Source organism: Carcharhinus amblyrhynchos, chromosome 21, assembly GCF_965287045.1.
Source record: "Carcharhinus amblyrhynchos chromosome 21, sCarAmb.v2.hapA, whole genome shotgun sequence".
NCBI classification, from domain to species: domain Eukaryota; kingdom Metazoa; phylum Chordata; class Chondrichthyes; order Carcharhiniformes; family Carcharhinidae; genus Carcharhinus; species Carcharhinus amblyrhynchos.
In genome coordinates this window covers 40,824,571-40,849,927 of record NC_137344.1, presented here as the reverse complement: position 1 = coordinate 40,849,927, position 25,357 = coordinate 40,824,571, and the positions used below count along the sequence as shown (strand labels likewise).

Here is a 25,357-nt window from a genome sequence, read left to right as displayed (position 1 = left end):
AGACAATAACATCCCCAGCGTGAGCCTCAACACCCCAAGCAGATGGAAGAAACAGAACATGAGATGCAACTTGAGAACGCAAACACGCTATAAAAAGAAGCAAAAGCACTGCATATGGTCCTTCACAAAGGAGGACAGCACGCCACAGCAGTGTCAAGTCACACTGTTACGTGTTCGATTCCGACCTTGGGTGACTGTGTTCTCCCCATGGCTGTGTGGGGTTTCCTCCGGCTGCTCTGGTTTCCTCCCGCCGTCCAAAAATATCAGATTAGGGGGATTGGCCACGCTAAATTGTCCCTTAGTGTCTCAAAATGAGTAGGGGTATTAAATAGATGGGTTTACAAGGATAGGGCCTGGATTTGTCAGAGAATTGGTGCAGACTCGATGGGCCAAATGGCCTCCTTCTGCACTCTAGAGATTCCATGATAAAACGAGGAGAATTCCAGTCCCCAAAGCAGGGTTCTAATTGGGTGGGATGTTAAAAATCTAAAACTCGACCCCACTCTGCCCTCGAGTTGGTAATTTAAACATTATAATGATACTGATTACCCCATACTTAAACACGACTTTGAACTTAACACCAGCTGACCGCGTTTCCCGGATCTCAGAAAACTCAGCAGCTTAAAGGGAGGGGAGAAACTGTCGAATACAGTTGACAAATGTGTCTGCCTATGCTGGACCTGGTTTACCTGCTTAACCAACTGTGATCACTCAGGTCCGTTTCATCTTTCCCTGACTCTTCTCATCTCAACCCTAAAACCTCCGATCACCCCTCCACTCTGACCTTTGATCTAGCCCCTAGCCTCTGACTCCTGATCCCCTTCCGGCCCTTCCAATCCCTTTCTCCCTCCTCTCCACTCCCTCGGTGTGGCCTGATGTTGAAGGTCTATCCCCCAATAGCCGGCCTCTCAATCTGGCTGGCCGCACTCCGACAACAGAGGTTAAACAAATGTTAATCGGGTCTAAATTAGGCTGGACATGTGGGAAAACCATTTATCCAAGGTTTCCCAACCTCTCACAGCTGCCTCCGTGCTCCTTTCCTGCATCCAATTTAATATCCAGCCCAATCATTAACCACTCTTTAAACATGAACTCCCTGATGCCAATCTTATGTTTGCCTTTTAACAGATTGAGCCCATGTATCTTGTTCCATTCTTGCAACTTAGTGTGAAATAATTGAATGGAGGTGCCTTTTCTCTATTTAGTATTTTACATTTGTCTATAGGATCAACTCATAAATCTTTTCAGTATATCCCAATACATGTGACAATCACAAATCAAATCAAATCGGTGGGCGAATTTTACCGTCCCGCTGACCATGGAAATCGAAGTAGGCAAGGGGTGGATCACGGAAAAGTGCGTTCACCTTGGATGGGATTTTTCGGTTTCAGGGCGAGCGTGGAAAATCAGGCTGGAAAATCCTGCGTCCCAGAACTCAGTCCTCACATGCCAGCTATCAATCTAATGGCTCAAAGTTTTGTCTCGTGTCTTGGTGACCAGAGACCTTAATTGATGGGAGTTATAAAAGTTCTCCAGCATAAATGGAATAAATTAAACAATGAGGGCATAGCAATAACTATTTTCTCCACAAAACTGTCTGAAGGCAAATTTTAAGGTTTTTCTGGACTTGAGATTCCTGTAAATTAATTTTGTTGTTTTCCTTTCTTCTTTTTTCATGTTATTTCTACTCTCCTCGACACATATGGGGGCTGGTCACGCTTATCCGGAACCGGAGAATGCCGCCTGAGGTCAATAGACCTTTCCATCCCCGGCCCACTAGGATTCCCATGGCGGGCGGAAGGGAAAATTCACCCTGGATTTTCTATTTCCTTTCCTGAATATGCTGTCTCTTCCTAACTTTCCTCAGAGAGTGGACTCTTGCTGTGGCCTCCTTGTTTAATTTGTTCCATTCACCCACATTGATCATTAATCATTGGGTTTAAGCACTGTTCAGGCTACTTCATCGTGGGAGCCACCGCAGTTAGAAGAGATCATATCCTCCCTGAAGACCCACACTCAAAGCGAGCAGAAGTCACAAGATGTCAACAGTAGCAGCAACTCTGATTTTGCCCCTTCCTCTTCCGGGGCACTCACATGAACCTCAATGCCCTCCTCGCTTCTCTAGCTGACACTAACTCACTCATTTCAGACTGGAGACCAAATCCAGAACCATCCTTGACCTAAGTGTTTCAGTGACAATTGGTACATTTATCACTAAACCATCAGGGAGCTATGGCAGCATGTTCTGTCACTTGCATATTTTGGTATTCTTCCCGCTCAGAAAGGACAGTAGGACTAGGGGGCACAGCCTCAAGATAAGGCGGGGGTGCAGTTTAGAACGGAGTTGAGGAGGAACTTCTTCACTCAAAGGGTGGTGAATCTCTGGAATTCTCTGCCCGTTGAAGTGGTGGAGGCTGCCTCGCTAAATATATTTCAGACGCGGGTAGATAGGTTTTTGGTAGGCAAGGGGATTAAGGGTTATGGGGAGAAAGCGGGAAAGTGGAACTGAGCCAGTTCAGATCAGCCACGATCTTATTGAATGGCGGGGCAGGCTCGAGGGGCTAGATGGCCTACTCCTGCTCCTATTTCTTATGTATTTTCCAGATCTTAGTTGACATGAAATATGAAATCACAGAAGATATTTCGGTCACAAATAGTACAAATATCTAACTCCAAGATTCCATGCGTAGGCAAAATGTTGGAACTGGTTGCCAAATTTATTATAAGACAGTGGAAAAAAACAATTTTTGCCAAATTACACTCAAAATAGCCACAAATTTGATTCAACTGGCATAAAATTCCTGAATGCACAAGATTAATGACAGCAAAACACATGGGGTGAAGTGAATATTTTCATCTTGTGATGAATTTCATACCAGGGGTGAACAAAATTGTCAAACGACGTCTTTCATACAAATTGTAAATTGCAACAGTTCCAGGAAAATGTGCTTGTGAGAGTTTTTACTGGCATGACAAAGGCCAAAGGTAATGATACAAATGGTGCTACTACAGCACTGGTGGGAACATAAAAATTGCTTTCATTTGGGAAATGATCCGTGTTTTTAAAAGAAAACCTTTCCGACTACATTCTCATGATACATTCTCCAAAACAAAATGTGCAAATCTTTAAGAAATGCTAGGCTACCAATTACAGCTGGAAACTGGAGGCAGTGATGCTATTGAACTGTTATGCCACTCCGAGCAGGTGGATGAAACACAGTATTAGTATCAGCAACTCGCCCTCTCAACTTCCTTCTTCACTGCTAACTTGCTGACAATGCAGGCGAAGAAAAGATCAGAATCTCAGAGTTCGGATATTCGGCATGGTGGCACAGTGGTTAGCACTGCTGCCTCACAGCACCAGGGGCCTGGGTTCGATTCCCGGCTTGGGTCACTATCCGTGTGGAGTCTGCACATTCTCCCCGGGTCTACGTGGGTTTCCTCCGGGCGCTCCAGTTTCTTCCCACAGTCCAGAGATGTGCAGGCCGGGTTCATTGGCCATGCTAAATTGCCCCTTGGTGTCAGGGGGACTAGCTAGGGTAAGTACATGGGGTTAGGGCCTGGGTGGGATTGATTACTAAACCATTAGGGAACATGTGGTGAGTGCAGACTCCATGGACCAAATGGCCTCCTTCTGTATTGTAGGATTCTGTTATTTCTACAGGGGCAGTGAACAAATCTGTTTGCTTTACTATGAATCACACTTAATTTAGAAGACAACAATGTATTAAAAACAAAAGGTAAAAAAAAAATCACAAATCAGGAACAAAGGCATATTTTGTAAATACCATTGATTGCCTCTTTCACGGCTGAATCTACCGGAATTATATTCTTCTTCACCAGCTCCAAAGGTCCAGGTCTTTGGGCGATCTTCTCATTGAGATCATCAGCCAGCCTAGCCCTCTTCAGCTTCATCTGAGTTGCTTGTAGTGTGCCCTCTGCAGCTGTATCTTTTGGAGCAAAAAAAAACCAAACTTAGTAACGAACTTCTGGAGAGAAAAAAAAACACCACGCTGGCTTTAGGAAACTTTCACGCAACCAATCACCCAAAAGCTCCGAAGAGGTCATACGGACTCGAAACGTTATCTCTGTTTCTGGCTCCAGGTGCTGCCGGACCTGCTGAGTTTATCCAGCATCTTCTGTTCTTATTTCAGATTTTCAGCATCCGCAATACTTTACTTCCATTCAAAAGTAAACATAGAACCCTACAGTGCAGAAAGAGGCCCTTCGGCCCATCGAGTCTGCACCGACCACAATCCCACCCAGGCCCTATTCCCATATCCCTACATATTTACCCGCTAATCCCTCTAACCTACCCATCCCAGAACACTAAGGGGCAATCTTAGCATGGCCAACCAACCTAACCCGCACATCTCTGGACTGTGGGAGGAAACCGGAGCACCCAGAGGAAACCCATGCAGACATGAGGAGAATGTGCAATCTCCACACAGACAGTGACCCGAGCTGGGAATCGAACCCAGGTCCCTGGAGCTGTGAAGCAGCAGTGTTAACCACTGTGCTGCCCGACCTTGTATCTGAATATATTACTGCCCTGTGATTGAAGTTGCTTGGTTACATCGATAGCTTGACACCAGGGATTGAAACCCCTCTGGATTATTGTTAAATCTCCAGGAATTAAACACCAACACCTCAGACACCCTGGAGAAAAATCATCAGCGTGTTCCGCCCACAACCTGCTTTCTTTGAGCACCTTTGCTTATTGGTTATAAAAATACTGGAGAGAGGGATAAAATGTTTAGGTCGCCTGTGCAGGGCAGTTGTAGTCAGCGGATCAACGTCCAAGCAGAGTTGATAACCCTTCTTAACATCATCGCTCAACTAATTCAACCAGGAATCTGCTCAAATGGGAAGGAAAGAGACACCTACTCTCTGGCTAATTTTCATTTCTTGGACTCCTGGATGTTAATTCAGTTAACATTCCTATCTGGGGGAAGGGGGGCAGGGCAGAGCAAGGGACAAAAACCACAAATAAAACGGTAAACTTATTGATGCCATGTTGCTTCAAGCTTTTCCCAAGTTTATCAAAATATTGTTCCGGAAACATCGTGCACTCTGCAAATGGAAATTTCTGCATGCACAAGCATTGCCCCCAGGGCATGTCTGTCACAACGCAGGCAGCATGCACTGTAATAGATGTAACAGTGATTAAAAAGTCAAAGAAAACAACATATCTCAACATGGGCTTCTCTGACTTCAGTTTTACTGGCAATTTACTGACTTTGGCAATTTGCAAAAACTTTTATGATTATCTGGAATCTCACTTGGAGTACGTGAGAAATGGGGCTGAATTTTCAATTGCTGGTGGGGTCAGGGTTTTTACGCGGTCACAAGTAACAGCTCCAGGATAACCTACAACTTCAAAGTGAGGGCATGCAGGGAAAAGGGGGGACCTGCTCCCCTCCAATTAATGACCCATCAAATTCTTTTAACACTCAGTCAGCAGGCTGGGAAGATCAGGACTGTAATTTTCTGTGAGATTTTGGCAGCTCTGACACGTTTGGTGTACATTTATACACAATGGTAAGCTTCACTGTGGGAGGAAAGGAAGAAGCTTTTCTTCAGATGTTTAAAATCATCGGGCCCTCAGGTATCCGGTGCCAGATTGCGCACACAATCTCATGCTTGCCCACTCGCACTCCCACATATTTACCCTCCTAATCCCCCTGACATTAGGATCAATTTAGCACGGCCAATCCACCTAACCCGCACACCTTTGGGCTGTGGGAGGAAACCGGAGCACCGGGAGAAAAGCCACGCAGACACGGGAAGAAGATGCAAACTCCGCACAGATGGTGACCCGAGGCCGGAATTGAACCCGGGTCCCTGGTGCTGTCAAACACTGTGCCACCCAATGTTGCTGGCCCTCTGAGGAGCTGCCCACTCTCTTCAGCAAGGCAGTGGTAGGTCCCTTTAGGGACTGCCACGTGCTTTCACCATTGACAACAGGCAGGCCTCCTACCCGACTGGAGCATGACATGTAAATGGGAGTGATGTGGTTAGGCCCAGAATTTTTCAGGTTCCCAACCCAGCTTTGAAAAAGGACTAAGCCACCACAGCTGTTCCATAGTCCAGAACTACCCATGGACAAAGTCATTGGGGATCAGCATTTAAAATAGTCATAGAAATCCTACAGTGCAGAAAGAGGCCATTCGGCCCATCGAGTCTGCACTGACTCCCACCCAGGCCCCATCCCCATATATTACCAACTAATCCCTCTAACCTACATAACCCAGGACACTAAGGGGTAATTTATCAAGGCCAATTAACCTAACTCGCACATCTTTGGACTGTGGGAGGAAACCAGAGCACCTGGAGGAAACCCACGCAGACACAGGGAGAATGCGCAAACTCCACACAGACAGTGACCCAAGCCAGGAATCAAACCCAGGTCCCTGGAGCTGTGAAGCAGCAGTGCTAAGCACTGTGCTACTGTGCCACCCACTACTTGAGTATTACAGAAAATTGGTACTTACCTTGTAGGATATGCATATTAACCAGGTCTGTTTTCTCAGGTCTACTCCTGATCTTGTGTTTTAAATAGTCTTCTGTCTGGAAGACAAAGAAAGTAAACAATTGTCAAGTTTAGAAACTGCAGGCTCGTTTAAAATTTAATAAGATGTTCCTTGGCAGGAACAAATGACGAACTTGGCCTGAGAGGCTACGAATTTCACCAAGCATATTGGGGTGCAAAAAGTCCAATCCATTTAAGAAATTTAACAGCATCTTTTGGGGTGAATCGTCAGAAGTGTTCAAGTGAACAAAAAAAGAGCAGGACTTTTAAGAAGTTTGCAATTTAGCATCACAAACAGCTGAATTGCTGACTAGATATAATGCTACATGTGTTCTTTTGAAGTGTATAATCATTTATATATATATCACATCATGCTCTTATCACCTGACAGGATATCTATGAATAAGCATTTGATTTAATGAAATACAGACTTCATGGGCTTATATTCAAATATTAACCGTTACTTGCTGGCGAGCTGCTTGGTAAAATGAAATCTCGCAGCTTGGGGAGTTGCAAATTGAACTGAAAAAAAAACCCTTTTGATCAATTTGAAAAGACACAGTCTTTATCGTAATTGTACATTAATGCATGGATATAATAAGACCATAAGAGCAGAATTAGACCATTCGGCCCATCGAGTCTGCTCCACCATTCAATCATGGCTGGTAAGTTTCTCAACCCCATTCTCCTGCCTTTTCCCTGTAACTTTTGGTCCCTTTACCAGTAATAGGTCTATTTTCCTCAGTATATTGTTACATTTTTAGTATCAATTTCAAACTACCATTCAAATAAATAATAAAGGAGTGCACGATATCACAGTGGTTAGCACTGCTGCTTCACAGCGCCAGGGAACCGGGTTCGATTCCCAGCTTGGGTGACTATCTGTGTGGAGTTTGTACGTTCTCCCCATGTCTGCGTGGGTTTCCTCCGGGTGCTCCCATTTCCTCCCACACTCTGAAAGAAGTGCTGCTTAGATGCATTAACCCAAGCAGGTGCCAGACTGTGGTGACTCGGGGAATTTCACAGTAACTTCATTGCAGTGTTGATGTAAGCCTTACTTGTGACTAATAAATAAACTTTAACTGCAAGTTAGGTGGATTGGCCATGGTAAATTGATTTTCAGTGTACAAAGACGTATAGGTTAGAAACGTATAGAAAATTAAAACTCTGAAGGGTCACTCAGACTCAAGTTTAACTCCCCTTTTCTCTCCACAGATGCTGCCAGAGCTGCTGTTTTTATTTTATAATTAAAATGCTGAGCCCATACAAAGGACAGCTGTTTCTTGCATAGTGTTACAATGATGCGAATGGGACTTATGCTATGGGTTCATATATCTGTTTTTCCAAAGTTTCTAATATGGATTAATTTTATAATGTGCAATATATTTATAATTCTATCAAGATGCATCTGCCTCTCACAGCACGATGTTGTTTAGTTTGTCATAATATCAAATTACTCAATCAGACCACACTTGTATATGTGGGGACTACAGCTTCCTCTGTGCATCATTCAACCTACCACAATAAACATTTTGTAATAGGTTTCCCTGCCTTTTGCTTGGCGAATCGACCACATTTCCACATTGATCATGTCCTGAACATTCCAGTGTTCTTAAGTACAGTGCAATATTTGAGATAACTCAAGTTAGTTTGATAAGAGCAAAATGCTGCAGTTTGATTCTGGCCTTGGTGACCATCTGTGTGGAGTTTGCATGTTCTCCCTGTGTCCGTGTGGGTTCCTCCCATAGTCCAAAGGCATGCACGATATCACAGTGGTTAGCACTGCTGCTTCACAGCGCCAGGGACTTGGGCTCGAATTCCGGCTTGGGTGACTATCTGTGTGGAGTTTGCACGTTCTCCCCGTGTCTGTGTGGGTTTCCTCCGGGTGCTCCCGTTTCCTCCCACATTCTGAAAGGTGTGCTGCTTAGGTGCATTGACCCGAACAGGCACCGGACGGTGGCCACCAGGGGAATTTCACAGTAACTTCATTGCAGTGTTAATGTAAGCCTTACTTGTGACTAATAAATAAACTTTAACTGCAAGTTAGGTGGATTGACCATGGTAAATTGATTCTCAGTGTCCAAAGACGTATAGGTTAGGAGGATTAGTGGGTAAATAGTGGGGTCATGGAGATCAGACAGAGATAGGCATTGGTAGGATGTTCACGTCGAAGAGTCAGTATGGAGTTGGTGGGCCAAATGGCCTCCTTCTGCACTGTAAGGGTTCTACAACTCTAAAACAAAGGCCATAATAACGCTTTTTTTTTGGACATTAGCAAACAAACAATGCTCGCTGCTGATTATGCCCACAGTCCTTTCAGGATTTCTAAGCAACAACTTTCAGCACTGAGATTTTTCTCTCCCTGCAATGCAACCAGACTGTGGCATCTGTGGGCAGGACCAGCTGAAGCGAGTTTCATCCAGATCCAGCGCTCATGGTCTGAGGAGACGGGATAAATCTTTCAGGAGCTGAGAAATTTCTTCATGCAGTGAGCCTGTGGAATTTGTTACCACAGAATGCCTTGGATGTTTTCAAGGTGGAGTTAGATACAGCTCTTCAGGTGAAAGTTGGATGATCATAATGAATGGTGGAGCAGACTCAAAGGGCTGAATGGCCTACTCATGCTCCTGTTTTAACTGGTTTAAAGGATTCTCACTGAGACACATCAGCCTGGATAGTAACTGAGGGAGGTTACATAGGCTGAGAAAGCGGAGTTCCAGATCTCCACATTTCCCTGCATGCTGTCAACCTTTAACTCCATACTTTGCATATTTTGTCCCTGCTATGGTCCCAACCCAATGTCAGGTTGAAAGGTATGAATTCCAATCAGTCAGGGAACAGGACAGGGTAGGTAGTAAAACAAGGTGGGCCCATAATTCCAGTGGGGGATTGATCCCTCACCGCAGGGGCCTTTGTCCAGGTTGGGGGTTAGCTAATGGGGTACTCCTGATCCAGAAGCAGTGCTGTGATGGTACTTAACTTTCCCAAGCCTGGGAAAGCTCACCACCAACTGCAAGGCAGTTAAAATTAGAGGCTGCCACCCTCGTTAAAATATTTAAATTACCAGCGCCTCTCCTGGAAGCAGGTTAATTCCCTGCTCCTTGTCCCACATCCGTAAAGCTCAGAAGTAAAGTAGGAATTTAACATTTAATCTTTTTTTAAATGTTGGACCCAACACTTGTGCAAAAATCCCATGATCCCATCCCACAGAGTCTAACCCAGGAAGTATAAATTAGAATTAACTCATTGTAATCTTGTGTAAAGGGAGCAAAATAAGAGGGAAGAAAGATGGAAACAGCACAGACAAGGATAAAAGTGAGAAAAAGAAAAAGCAAAGAAAAATTAAAAATCTCCAACACAAAGTTCTGAAGGAATAAGGCTCTGCACTTGTAAAATCTAACGTTCACTGCCATGTTGAAAAGTTGAGCTTTTAAAATTAAAGTTTATTTTTTAGTGTCACAAGTAGGCTGACATTAGCACTGCAAGAAGTTACTGCAAAAATCCCCAAGTTGCCTGTTTAGGTACACTGAGGAGAATTTAGCAGAGCCAATACGCCTAACCAGCATGTCTTTCAGACTGTGGGAGGGAATCGAAGCACCTGGAGGAAACCCACGCAAACATGGGGAGAACTGACAGTGACCCAAGCTGGGAATCGAACCCGGGTCCCTGGCGCTGTGAGGCAGCAGTGCGAACCACTGTGCCACCATGCCGCCCAGTTATTATACAAATAAAAAAAAAATCACTTACACTTAGGGCTGTTGCATTCAACTTTTTCTGCCATATTTAAATGGCTAACTAGTGGACAGGTATAACAACTTCACATTTTTACATGGGTTTAACTACTGAGACTGTCAGAAAGATGCTGTTATAACACAATCAGTAAAGGAGAAGGGGACAGCAACTTCTGATTTCTGTGTTTAGCTGCACATGCGCAGACTCTGGAAGTTGCTGGCCACAATTACTCCATAATAACTCTGAGCACAAAGAGCCTCTGCATCATCCTTCACACAAAATCCAGACCATTAAAATTCTGCAGTGTACACCTTTAACATTGATTTCTATCTGAATTTCTTTCACAACACAGAGCGTGCTGTGTGAGAAGACGGCACAAACAGTGCAAACCATTTAAATCTAATGGAGGTTCTAAATGTTATGAAAATCGCAGCAATTTTCAATGCAATAGAAGTGAAGTAGGGATTCAACATTTAAAATTTTTAAAATATTGTACCCAACATTTGTGCTAAAATTCCATGATCCCATCCCACAGAGTCTAACCCAGGAAGTATAAATTAGAATTAACTCTTTGTAATCTTGTGTAAAGGAAGCAAAATAAGAGGGAGGAAGGATGGAAATAGTAGAGACAGGAATTCTATCAGATTTTAACTGATATACAGTGTGAGAAATAAACACGAGCTTTTGCTCAGAGGGATGTATACTTCCACTAAGTTAAACAGGGGGAAAATTCCTCTAACATAGCATTGTATAGGTATTAATGCTAGGCAGACTTGCATCTATTATCTGGGGCAGGGCTGCGCAGGGAGCAGTCTACAGTGTTGCCTGCCCCTGGGAAATTGAATTAAACCTGCTAGAAGAAAATGCAAACAAACTTTCCCCTCCACTATACTTCGTACACGGTATCAAACTCTCCAGAGGGTAGCCAACCAATAATGGGGCCCCAGTATTTCTTGACCCAGATATGAATCAAACTACAGATTCTTCAAAAGACAAAGATATTTTAAATCGGTTAATCCTATTTCAGCCACGCAGACTGAAATGTGTCTTGCATGTGCTGTCGATAGAGACTTGTAGGCCCCTAGAAAGCCTAAGTTCAAGTTAGTTACTTTGTCTACAATAGTTTGACTGTCTGGGGAACACAAATTGTTTGATCTTCAAAGGTAAAAGACAGCCTTTTAGCTCACAGGCTTTTGCGTGGTCTGAGTTCTCTGACTATAGATGACCTGGTGAATAATGGAGGTTTTGTGACAAATTATTCCATGCAATTTGATATCACAAAGTATATTGTCAACGATTTGATAACAAAAAGGATTTGGGACTTTGTTTTTCTCACTTTTGCAAAGACTTGCCAGTCCTTACACGCACACACACACGCACACACACACATATATATATATTTAAGGTTAGTCTTGTGGTTGTTTTGTGTGTCATTCAATCTTTAAACATATCCGATTAAATAGTAGAGGCTGTATGGATTTTTTTGATAGTGTGCTCCAACTTGTCCTTGGAGGTGATGAGGAAATTTGGCTCGCTTCCCACATACTCTATGGGTGAGTTCTGGCAGCTCCATTCACTGTGGGTGCAAATCCCATTACAGCCGCTAAATCTCACGAGAGAGCCAAAGTGGGATTTGCACGGCATGATCTCGGTTTAAGATCTTCCCTGCTTCCTGCAGGGGTGTGAGAGTATAATCCTGATTTCCATGAGTTTGAATATAATAAAAGGGCTTTACGCTATAGCGTCTATCCATGCCTTATCCCCCCCGCTCCAACCCTGACAGAGTCATCATGCCGGTGCAAATCACCGCTGGTTTTCAAGTGCAAATACTTGTTGATGACCATGCTGGGAGGCATAGAGGTGCCTGGAGGACCAGTTGCACTTGTTGAGAAGTTTCTCCAGTCCCCACGCAACCCTACCCACCCCCTCTCCCCCCGCACCGCAACCCCTCACGCAGCCCCAGTCTATACTTAAATATACATGATAAAGCACATGGCACAACTGAATGCATTGTTTTTGAAAATCCAAATGCTGAAAATCACCCCCAACCTTTTCATAGAATCATACAGTACAGAAGAGGCTCTTTGGCCCATTGAGTCTGCACTGACATGTGTGGAACACCTGACCTCCCAACTAATCCCATTTACCATTTCCTTGAATGTAATGATGTGCCAAGTGTTCATCCAGTTAGTTTTTAAAGGGTGTGAGGCAACTCACTTGTACCACCCTCCCAGGCAGTGCATTCCAGACCCTCTGGGTAAATAGAGTTTTCCTCACATCCCCCTATGTCCCGATTCACTTTTCTGGAAGTCAGTTTAAATAATCCTTCTTTTGATTAATTTAGTTTTCCCAATATATTCTCAATATGTAGCACTGCATCTGCTAATCTGTCAGTTGCTTAGCTATCTGTGTAGTTGTTAGCTCTTTATGTAATCCTAAACAGTTTATACATTTTGAAACTCAAAATGATTCCTCTGAAAGTTGTCCAACTTCCCTATTTCTTATCTTCATTACTTGTATTAGTAACCATTTGGCTTGAAAAGATGTCAGCTTTATATACAGATCTCATATTTGGATGCAATAAAAAAAAAATCAAAACATAAATCCACTTTATATCTAACTGACCAAAAACATGTATCAATGCTTTGTACTCGCCTAACACAGTTACGATGAATCAACCCAAAACAGGAGCTAATTAAGGATCACGATCAACTGATTAATCATTTTCTTTCCCAATCAAATTGTTCCCTGACGCTGACTCGCTCCTTGAGGTGGTTTGGGCGCATTTGAACGCTTCCACATTGGAGTTTCTGCCAGGCATAGCACTAAAGTAAACTTGGCGAATTTGACGGCACGGTGGCACAGTGGTTAGCAGTGCTGCCTCACAGCTCCAAGGATCCGGCTTCGATTCACGGCTCAGGTTATTGTCTGTGCGGAGTTCGCACATTCTCCTTGTTTCTGTGTGGGCTTCTTCTGGGTGCTCCAGTTTCCTCCCACAGTCCAAAGATGTGCGGGTTAGGTGCATTGGCCATGCTAAATTCTCCCTCAGTGTACCCGAACAGGCGCCGGAGTGTGGCGACTAGGGGATTTTTGCAGTAAGTTCATTGCAGTCTACTTTAAACTTTAGTTTGAATTTGGTACTACCAGTCATCAATTGGATATAATGCCTGTCATGTGGTCATAACCTGAAAGCTCTGTACTAGCAGTTAGAATACGTATTCATCCTTCTGAACACTGTGCCACCAACAAATTAGCATATCAGCATAAACAGCAACGTGGAAGAATGGTAATCATTGTGTCCAGATACTACTGAAGAAATAGAGGAGTGGGTTGGGACACAGAAGGCCTGAAGGTGAAAGGGAGGCTTCGGAAAATTGATGAAATCACAAATGAACACCGTAAGAGGAAAAAAATCCAAAAGATGTGCAGGTTAGGTTGATTGGCCATGCTAAAATTGCCCCTTAGTGTCCTGAGATGCGTAGGTTAAGGGATTAGCGAGTAAATATGTAGGGGTATGGGGATTGGGCCTGGAAGGGATTGTGGTCAGTGCGGACTCGATGGGCCAAATGGCCTCTTTCTGCACTGTGGGGTTCTATGATTCTATGAAGAGGAGTTTTCAAATGTCATACACAGAACCCAAGGAAAAACATTGCATTCAAGAAAGGAGAGAAAGTCATCATCACCACAGTGTCTTTTTTTAAAAAATAAAGAAATATTATAGTGATCCTTACAGAAATAAAATCATAGAATCCCCATAGTGCAGAAGGAGGCCATTCAGCCCATCAAGTCCGCACCGACCACAGTCCCTTTAACCGTAACCCCACATATTTACCAAGCTAATCCCCTGACACTAGGGTCAATCTAGCTTGGCCAATCAACCTAAATTGCGTATCTTTGGACTGTGGGAGGAAGTCAGAGCACACGGAGTAAATTCATACAATCACGGGGAGAATATGCAAACTCCACACAGATAGTGACCCGAGGCCAGAATTGAATCCGGAGTCCCTGGCGTTATGAGACAGCAGTGCTAATGACTGGGCTACCGTGCTGCCCCAATGTGTAGCTACCAAGGGGAAAGTATGAGAACACTTACAGATGCAAATTGGGACAGTTTTTCAAAATAATATCTGCCATTCTCAACCGCTTTGGCATGAATACGACAAGACTTTTGAGACATTGTACTCTGACAAATTGAAAGTAGCCTACAATAAAAGAGTGTTGAAAGTTCGTTCCAAACCAAAAATATTTTACAAATTTGCAAATGGATTTGCAAATGTTAATAAATAGGCAATTAACGAAAGCATTGATTAGCTTGCATTGTTCTTCTGACAGATACATGTGGGAAATCATCCAAGTTTTCTGGCTAATTCGAAGTAGATTTTGGTGGACAGTAAAGTGCACACAGGAGCACACTGAGGGATATTGCAACAAAATTTTACAGTATCCATATAGCAGTAGATAAAAGTTTTATCTGACGTGACTCACAGAACAATAAAAGTCATCCGTGTCCACGTTTTTAATTAACAATCGGCTCCAAATGTTGCTTTGTGATTGACTTGCTTAAAGTTTATTGATTAGTGTCACAAGTGGACTTACATTAACACTGCAATGAAGTTACAATGAAATCCCCTAGTTGCCACACACCAGCACCTGTTTGGATACACTGAGGGAAAAGTTAGCATGGCCTGAATTCTCACCTAACCAACACGCCTTTCGGACTGTGGGAGGAAACTGGAGCACCCGGGGAGAACATGTAAATTCTACACAGACAGTGACGCAAGCTGGGAATCGAACCCGGGTCCCTGGCGATGCGAGGCAGCAGTGCTAACCACTGTGCCACCGTGCCTACAATATTCTGTGATCTATGCTGCATAGCTCTTCATCAGTAAATTAAATGTTCAGTTGTGAGATTCTAGGTTTACAACAGGAGTGGGTGCTCATGTCCTTCTGTCACTGGAGTAGACTGAGCAGACTCTGCCAGAACACAGATCAATCATTGTCCCCTTTATTCTGTCTCAGGGCAAGGCTTTCATTGTCTGTTAAGCTCCCTCGTGTAATTCATTGGTGAAATGGTCAAGTGATCCTATTCAAATAAATAGCACTGAAAATCTGCATTACAGTTATGGACTAACTGGGATATTTTATTGACTAACTTATGTAATTCAGTGGCTATTTTATCCCGGTTCCTGCAGTATACGAGCCAGCAGGGCTCTGGCAATAACCTGATAAAATGATTTGAACAAAACAAAGTACATTATTTCACGAAATATGCTATACATTTTTGATCTGCAAGAATTTAGAGATCTCAGAATTTCTTCTTTGTTGTGAGAATTGATGTGAAATCAAGCTGACCCTGAACAATTACATAAATAGGAGCAGGAGGCTATTCAGCCTGCTGAGCTCGTTTCGCCATTCATTACGGTCATAGCTGATCATCCAACTCAATATCCTGATCCCGCCTCCCCCCCCCCCCCCCATATCCTCACCCTATCCACGTAACCCCGCACATCTACCATGGCCAATCCACCTAACCTGCACATCTTTGGTTTGTGCGAGGAAACCGGAGGACCCGGGGAGAATTTGCACAGCCACCCAAGGTTGCAATTGAACCTGGCTTCCTGGCGCTGTGACACAGCAGCGCTAACCACTGTGCCACCATGCTGTCTGGAAATGAACACTTATTGATCCACATAACTAAATGGTGAAGTTTTCATCATTAAAACATTTCCGATATGAAATCGTGTGCAGCCTCATGTTAAATTCTACATTTAGCTTTTGTTTGGAATAATATCGTTTCTGGGATTAGAAGTTAGTTTTAATCCGACGAGATAAATGTTTTGCAAAGTGTTTTTTTTTTACTGAAGACATAAGCTCAGCTCGGGCAGCGCGGTGGCACAGTGGTTAGCACTGCTGCCTCACAGCACCAGGAACCCAGATTCAATTCCAGCCTCGGTCACTGTCTGTGTGGAGTGTGCACATTCTCTGTGTCCAAGTGGGTTTCCTCCGGGTGCTCCGGTTTCCTCTCACAGTCCGAAGATGTTCAAGTTAGGTGGATTGACCATCGCAAATTGTCCCCCTTAGCGTCAGGGGGATTAGCAGGGTAAATACGTGAGGATTACGGAGATAGGGCCCGAGTTGGATTGTTGCAGGTGCATGCTCGATGGGCCGAATGGCCTCCTTCTGCACTGTAGATTCTATGATTCTGAAACAGAAAATGCTGGAAAAACTCAGCAGCTCTGGCAGCACCTGTAGAGAGAGAAACGAAATTGTGAGCCCTGCATGACTCTTCTTAGATGAATCAATGACTCTGTTTCTCTCTTGACAGATGCTGCCAGAGATTCCCCAGCCTTTTATGATTTTATTTCAGATTTCCAGCACGTGCAATATTTGGCTTTCAGCTTCACAAATTCGTTTTCTGCTCCTGCAACTCATCCAGAGATCCAATGGGAAATTCTGAAGTAACCTCTTCACCCAAGGAGCGATGAGAATGTGGAATTCGCTGCCACAGGGAGTGGCTGGAGTGAATAATAGAGATGCACCTGGGAGGGTGGGGGGGAGGACGCCAGGTAAAAACATGAATCAGAAGGAATTAGAGAGTTACGATGATTAATTTATTTGAGGAAAGATGGGAGGAGGCTCCAATGTGTGTTTGGGACACTGGCGGGGACTGGGTGGGCCGATTGGCCCGTCTCTTTGCCTTCTATCCTATGCAATGCTGTCAAATCCGAATCACCATTCAAATTAATACCCCACAAAGTCATTCCTGAGTTTGTCACCCACACCTTGTGACCATCCATACCTTGGCTCTTTCCAGACTTTTCCTCTGTTCATGAAATGCAGCTGGACTCTTTAGTGCTGGAATAATAAACAAAACAAGTTTAAATTGATAGCAGGATCATCAAGAACTCTAATTCCAGGTTTCAAAACTCCTTATGATTACACATCAATATATTCTCGCTCTCATCCATCTCAGAGGATACCAAGTTCAATCTCATGACGCCTGACATTGTTTCACTGACAGAAGCTGAAATTAGAGGCCTTCCGAACGTAATAATTACATATAATCAAACACCAAATAATAATTGCAATCATATTATCATTCCATTAGAACAAAATCCACCCATGGACACATAGGGCACATTAGGACAGTGTTATAATTGCAGCTTTTATTTGCCCCGTTGTGGATTCTGCCTTCTGTAGTTCCTGTTCAATGAGTTTTCCATCACGGTTCAGCACTGAAATTCATCCTGCAGTGTTTAACAAACACAACTTCAGCTAGTTCAGGTACTATGTCAAATGGAAATCCGCTTCTTCCTGACATTTAATCATTAAAATGAGGAAACAGTTATATAACCCGGCAAATCCAATTTACGGTCAAATTCTGGAGAGGGGCAGATTTTGCTTGATGGGCTGAATGGCCTCCTTTTGCACTGTAGGGATTCTATGTTTCTATACGTTATTTCGCAAAACGTGCGGTACATTTTTGATCAGCAAGACTTCACACCGCTCTGATTCAGTGAAGCTTTCCAAGGGCCAATGCACTCCAAACCGCACTCCTGAGGAACTGGCTCTTCTTAACTAACAGAGGGGGAGACTGAGGTCAAGTCGATGTCACATCCTGGCCCACTCACCAAAATCAGGTACGTTTCTGAGCCAAAAAACACCCACAATGCACATTACAGAGATTTGCTGTGGAATTAACCAATATAGAAATCACAGAAACCCTACAGTGCAGAAGGCGGCCACTCAGTCCATTGAGTCTGCACCAACCACAATCCCATCCAGGTCCTACCCCCATTCCCTACATATTTAGCCGCTAATCCCGCTAACCTGGGCATCTCACGACACTAAGAGATTAGCATGGCCAATCAGCCTAATTTGCACATCTTTGACTGTAGGTGGAAACTGGAGCACCCGGAGGAAACCCACACACACATGAGGAGAATGTGCAAAGTCCACACAGACAATATAATCTGCAGCAAGTATCCTGGATAGCAGATATTGTATTTAGAAATTCACTATCCAGCATTTACTCGGATTTTAATACTCAGGTGAAGGACTTTATTGAAGTTTATGTTCCTACGGTTTGCTAAACAGCATCAACTGTAGCCTTCTGCAGGGATATTAACAGCACATCTAATGTGTATAATTTGGAACCCACAAAGAAATGCACCTCCACCTTGCAGTCCTTTGCTGATATGATCCTTATCCATTCACCTGTCAGCTGTGATGACGCAGAAACTGAATTATAAAGTTTTCCCGCAACAAAGTTATCTCTGCTGTTTCTTTAAACTGCTGATGCTAATCTTGTAATTTTTGATGAAATATTTTTGGGAGCTGCACCTGGTTTATGCATATCACATCCACGACAGTAACATGACTGTCAACTGAGGTCATTCTGGGGCAGAATTCTCTACTTTTGAGACTAAGTGGAGTGACAAGCAGCTCCGGCAGTGCCTTTCCCAGTGGCCTGAATGGTGGGATCCCAAACTAAACTCTGTACATCGAAATCATAGAAACCCTACAGCACAGAGAGAAGCCATTTGGCCCATTGAGTCTGCACGGACCACAACCCCACCCATTCCCTACCCCCATATCCCTACATATTTACCCACTAATCCCCCTAACCAATGCATCTCAGGGCACTAAGGGGCAATTTAGCAAGGCCAATCAACCTAACCTGCACATCTTTGGACTGTGGGAGGAGACCGGAGTACCCAGAGGAAATCCACGCAGACATGAGGAGAATGTGCAAACACTGACAGTGACCCAAGCCGAGAATCGAACCTGGGTCCCTGGAGCTGTGAAGCATCAGTGCTAAGCAGTGATGCATAGAACCTCATTAATTATGAATTCCCCACAAATCACCTGATGGGTCAGCAGCTGATCTGTCTTTCTGCTGTCAGCTAACGGCTTTTAAGGTCCCGGTGCCATATTTAAACACCAGCCCAGCACAGTCATACCACCCTGTCTTCACCAGACCCGTGCAGGATGTCAGCAACCCAGAGGGAAAAGGCTAGCGGCCTCAAGTAGGAATGCTTTCCTCAAATCAACCACCCTCCCCTTGAGCTCATTACCGGGGCTCATGCCCCACTTGCACATTTACCCACTGCATGTGAAATCTTTGTGCACCCCCTTCTAGTAAATGAAATGCTCCCTCTTTGACCCCCTGTTTGTGAACTTTTCATGTTGGGGTCCAGCTTCCCTCCCGAGTCTTCCATTGCTTGTCTTCCTCATCCACCGCCTTCCATCCTGAACCTTTACCCTCTTCTTCCCACCGCTACCCCCCTGCACAGCCCTCTGTCCATGTTGCCCTCCGCCCCACTGTCTTTGTCAGCCCTCTCCCCACCCCTCTGGCATCTTCTAGCGCTCCATCTTTGGTTGAATTCAGCCCTTGGTTGTAGTGGTTGCCTGAGTCCCACAGCACAGGGTTGTCCAGGTAAATACCAGTGGGGTGAGGGGGGGAAGGAGATTCCTGAACTCCCAACACTAGGTGCTGTACTGATCTGACTTGGTGGTGAGGGGTCCAGCACGATGCTGTCCCCAAATTCCCACTTGGCAGGAGATGGAGGGCAGGATATGGTCTGCCCGGGCAGAATGGCGAATAGTGCATCAGAAGCAGTGTAGCAATATGGCAGGAAAGTTTTGTTGCATTCACCTCAAAGTCTCTGGTAAACTGAGGACCACCTTGTGCACACCACTCTTTATCAGTTAGGTTTTAGACCAATATAATTGCCCACCAGCGTGAGGCAAAATTGAAAGCCCTGACGGTATAATGGCAGGCAGCTGCTTGAATCAGTATTCATGAAATGCAAATAAATACAAACGGTATTCACACCACCAGCCAACAGGAAGACACAGCCCCACAAACCCACCACTGGGAGGATAGCAATGTGATTTTACACCGGCTGGTTTCCTGCTTTTTGGGTCCTGCCAGATCCTCCACTTCCACCTGCTACCAAACCCGCTGCCATGGAAAAGTCAACGGCCCGCCATGCTCCCAGGTAATGTGCCTCATTTGCACTTGCTACAATTGAGATATGTTCATACACAAGGAGCTATCCTCTGCAAACAAAAGGAATATGTTCAAGCCTGGTGTTTGTTTGAATGACCTCAGAACTTGGAGGGCCTGTGCTTCTATGTTGCTTTCTCCGTGGCAATGCCTCAGCCAATAACAGTCCATTAGCCAACCAATCAACACACTCTTCTCCTGTGGTATAAATTGTTGTGATTGCCAAATTTCAAACAAACATTCTTGTGTTTGTCCTGTTGAGTGCAAGATGAAAAGTTTCGGCAACATCTCTCTCTTTTCAGCAACACAGTGTTGCCTCGGTGCTGCATGGAGCTTTAGCCTCACTGATGTGCCATGGTGGAACGAGAAACCACAAACTTCTGATTGAAGAGATGTCACAGCCACTAATTGAGTCAAGCTGACATTGCCTCACCAGGGAGTGGTGCATAGGTGTAAAATTAATGAAAATGTTAACAATTGAAGTTATAAATAGATAAAAGGTCAGGCAGAGCTATCTCCAGCTTCTACAATTTAGCCACTCTTTTTGTATTCTGACATTATCCTTCCAAGAGAAGCAAAATAGTTTTAGAATCATAGAACCCTACAGTGCACAAAGAGGCCCTTCAGCCCATTGAGTCTGAACCAACCAGAATCCCACCCAGGCTCTATTCCCATATCCCGACACATTTTACCCGCTACTCCCTCTAACCTATGCATCTCAGGACACCAAGGGGCAATGTCAGCATGGCCAATCAAACCCGCACATCTTTGGATTGTGGGAGGAAACCGGAGTACCCGGAGGAAACCCACGCAGACACAAGGAGAACATGCAAACCCCACACAGACAATGATCCGAGCCGGGAATCGAACCCAGGTCCCTGGAACTGTGAAGCAGCAGTGCTAACCACTGTGCTACCGTGCCGCCCTATGAGGTAGTTCAATCCACTTTCAAGTGATAGCTCCATAGAGAATAGCATTCTTTTAAGATTTAGAAGATTGAACAACCTCTGGACTTAAAGCAAAGTTCATTAGTCACAAGTAGGCTTACATACACACTGCAATTAAGTTATTGTGAAATTCCCCGAGTTGCCACACTCATTTAGAATTTAGCATGGCCAACGCACCTACCCGCATATCTTTGGACTGTGGGAGGAAACTGGAGCACTGGAGAGAACATGCAAACTCGACACGAACAGTGACCCAAGCCAAGAATCGAACCCGGGTCCCTGGCACTGTGAGGCAGCAGTGCTAACCACTGTGCCACCATGCTGCATGTAAGATTATATGCCATTATCCTACAATATGTGATTAAGGTACATCATGGTCAATACCATACTGTATCCATTTACTCTGTAGCACAGCTATCCCCTACTAATGTTAACTAAGCAGTTTATTATTTGTGTGGTTCTGACCAGTAGAAGCTTTACAAATTCAAAACCCACGACCTTAAGGCTGAATAAAACCACATAAGAGAATACTATCACTGTAGAGAGTGAGATCATCTCAGATATTACATTTTATTATTTATTTCTTTATTAGTGTCACTGGTGGACTTACATTAATACTGCAATGGAGTTACTAAGAAAATCCCCTCGTCGCCACATTCTGGTCCCTGTTCGGGTACACTGAGGGAGAATTTAGCACGGCCAATGCACCTAACCAGCACATCTTTTGGAAAAGCTGCAAGATCCTTCTTGCGTATTTTTATATAAATGAAGATCATGCGACACTATGGATGCAAACGGCATTATGGGCCTGATTTTAACCCATTCAAATCTCATTGCAGGAAGTTAAAATTGGGCCCTGCCTATTGAAACCTGCCAGCACTTCTTGCGTGTGTGGCCAATGTCATCAATACGTTCAAAACCTCTTCTTTCAAAAAGGTTACAGTCGTTTTGTTACAAATCAGTTCCAACCCCCTCTTCTTTCATGGTCACTTTTACTCCCTTCCCATTTGAATATCAGGTGTTATTTCAAAGGCTGCCTCTGACTGAAACTTCTAACACAACCCCTTAGTGATGCATGTGGATGTAGGAACCAACAACTTACTTGAGCGGATTTGTACGGCATCATTTTTACAATTATCTGGATGGCCCAACATTGAGAAAAAACTCATGCCATGCGTGTGTTCAGGTAGCGCTGGGCGCTCTCCCCTGAATTTCATGGCAGCGGCCACTTAAGTGGCTTTCCCGGGGCTGCCATTCCGTTCAGGACAGCGACCCGCCCCGGTTGGTAAAATTCTCCAACGTTGTAAGCTGGGAGCCCATCCAATATAGCTTACTGTCATCTTACCAGCTTCTACTGCCTCCCTCTCCACCTCCTGGAGTGGAAAGAGGGTAAAGTTCAGCCCATAGTTTTCAAAAGGGGTGAATATAATCAGGCCAAGCTTCTATCAGAACATGCATTCACATTTTGTGTCCCCAGTGTTGGATTCCAGCTATTTAATCATTGCCTCACAGCACCAGGTAGCTTGCACGTTCTCCCCATATCTGCATGGTCTCCTGCAGTTTCCTCCTACAGTCTAAAAGACGCGCTGGTTTGGTGCATTGGCCATGCTAAATTCTCCCTCAATCTACCTGAACAGGTGCCAGAGTGTGGCAGCTAGGGGATTTTCACAGTAACTTCATTGTAGTGTTCATGTAGCCATGATGTGGAGATGCCGGTGTTGGACCGGGGTGGGCACAGTAAGAAGTCTCACAACACCAGGTTAAAATCCAACAGGTTCACTTGGAATCAAGCGCTGCTCTGAAAGCTCGTGATCCCAAATAAACCTGTTGGACTTTAACTTGGTGTTGTGAGACTTCTTAAAGTGTTACTGTGAGCTTACTTGTGACATTAGTAAATAAACCTAAACATATAAAATTGCAGTTACGAGGTTTGTTCCCATCTCTATTCTTGAGTTCAATATTTCCTTTATTTTGGCACTACTTTCAAACCCAATGAGCTTTGGACGATTATAACCAACTTCCTCATGTATTTGTATGGATAGTATCAGGAACTTGGAATTTGTCAGACTTTAATTGCATCAATTTATCCATAATTTTTTTTTCATTGATCTCCAAGTTTATATCCTTCATTAATTACAACTCTTCCATTTACCCTTTACTGTTATCCTCCTTCTCCACTTCAAAGGGGGAAGTGAAGTATTTATTTAGATTTTCACCATGTCGTTTTCCTTCATTTTTACCAAATGTCATTTGTTTCAGTATTCGCGCAGATAATTCCAGGTCAGATGTTCTGAGCTCCACTCTGGGACAAGAGTGGCGTTGTTGTACTGAGACCTCAATCGTTCAAATGTAAAAAATAAAAATGGGGAACCCTCGCAATGTCCTGGCCAACATGTATCTTCTACCAGAACAAATTAATTTATTATTTATCTCTTTGCTGTTCTGAAGATCTGGCTGTCTACAACTACATGTCATATTTGCCTCCTAACAATAACTACTAAGCCAACAGCAATTCACTGACTGAAATATTTTGGGGTGTTCTGAAGTTGTGAGTCGCACTGTATTTAAAAAAAAGGCCTTCTCTTAGTCATATTTAAATCTATTTCAATGCACCAACCCAGTGGTTAGCACTGCTGCCTCACAGTGCCAGGGACCCGGGTTCAATCTCCGGCCTTGGGTCACTGTCTGTGTGGAGTTTGCACATTCTACCCGTGTCTGCATGAGTTTAGTCCAGGCGCTCCAGTTTCCTCCCTTGGTCCAAAGATGGGATGGTTAGGTGAATTGGCCATGCTAAATTGTCCCTTAGTATCCCAGGATGTGTAAATTAGAGGGATTGGTAGGGTAAATAAATGGGTTGTGGGATTGAGCCTGGGTGGGATTGTTGTCAGTGCAGGCTAGATGGGCCAAATGGCCTCTTTCTGCACTGTAGGGAATCTATGATTCGATGATCCCTTTCCTTATTGCAAATGTAATTATTTTTGCGATTATTAATTCATAATTAAGTACTTCTGTTTTAAAACAACATGCCTTCCTTATCAGTTTCTTGGTCTGCTTTAGTTACATTTCACAACTTCTCATTCTTGCCAATATTATTCACTCATATGCCTTCTTACTGGTCTTATTCACTCTCATAAACTCTTTTAATCTCACACCAGAAATATCTTTCAGGGATACCTGGTTACTTCGCGATCTATTTTGAAATGTTGTCCACAGTGGGGCTGTAGACTTTTGTAACTAACAATGTCCCAGACCTCATTCTTGTTCCACCCTTCCTTATCCTTCCGAAGCATTCTTGTTCAGGATCAAATCCTTGATTTCAGTCTCACTTTTGTTCCCTTGAGATAGTGAATTCAATCAAAACAGCCTCTTACCATCTTTCTGTGGCTTGCTCCTCACAGCTAAGTGGGTATTAACTGCTCCTTTGCTAGTTGATGACATGCTGTTTTAATAAACTATCTCAAACACGTTCAATAAATCTACGTTCTTTCCTCTTGTTCATATTTCTCACCCAATCTAGACACAGGTCTTTTTTTTTCACTCTTCATCTGAAAGTATGTGAATTCTTCCATTAAGTCACAACAGTCAGAACGTCTGCAATATAATTTAAAGCAGTATTTTGTATACTTTACTATCCTTAATGCTTCTCATTGTAATTTCGTAGAATCCTACAGTGCAGAAGGAGGCCATTCAGCCCGTCGAATCTGCACCGACCACAATCCCATACAGGCCCCATCCCCATAACTCTTATCCTAGCAAGTCCCTTTGACACTAATGGGCAATTCAGCATGGCCAATCCACCTAACCCACATATCTCTGGACTGTGGAAGGAAACCGGAGCACCTGGAGGAAACCCACGCAGATACTGGGATAATGTGCAAACTCCACACAGACAGTGACCCGAGCTGGAATGAACCAGGGTCCCTGGCGCTGTGAGGCAGCAGTGCTAACCACTGTGCCACCTCTGCCATCCCTTTATCTTGCACTCGCTTCAATTCCCCTCTTATTGCAATTGCCCAGTACTTCTAACCATTTGACAAACCTGTGGCAAAAGTACATGATAACTATGAACTCGTTCCCAGGTCAGGGTTCAGTGTAAGGTGTCTCTGTGCAGTTCTGTAATGAAGCTGGTGAACA

The 25,357-nt window shown here is 44.0% G+C and overlaps 1 protein-coding gene across 7 annotated transcripts in view; it reads right to left on the bottom strand.

Moving 5' to 3' along the window:
- Positions 1–25,357, bottom strand: part of myocd (myocardin) — a 620,755-nt gene that overhangs the window by 53,340 nt on the left and 542,058 nt on the right. For all 7 annotated transcript variants that reach the window (XM_080209049.1, XM_080209048.1, XM_080209050.1 and 4 more), the window contains 3 exons: positions 17,064–17,119; positions 6,495–6,570; positions 3,789–3,950 (listed from right to left, as the gene is read on the bottom strand). In XM_080209049.1, the coding sequence (XP_080065175.1) occupies positions 3,789–3,950; positions 6,495–6,570; positions 17,064–17,119 (294 nt within the window). The remainder of the gene's footprint in view (positions 1–3,788; positions 3,951–6,494; positions 6,571–17,063; positions 17,120–25,357) is intronic.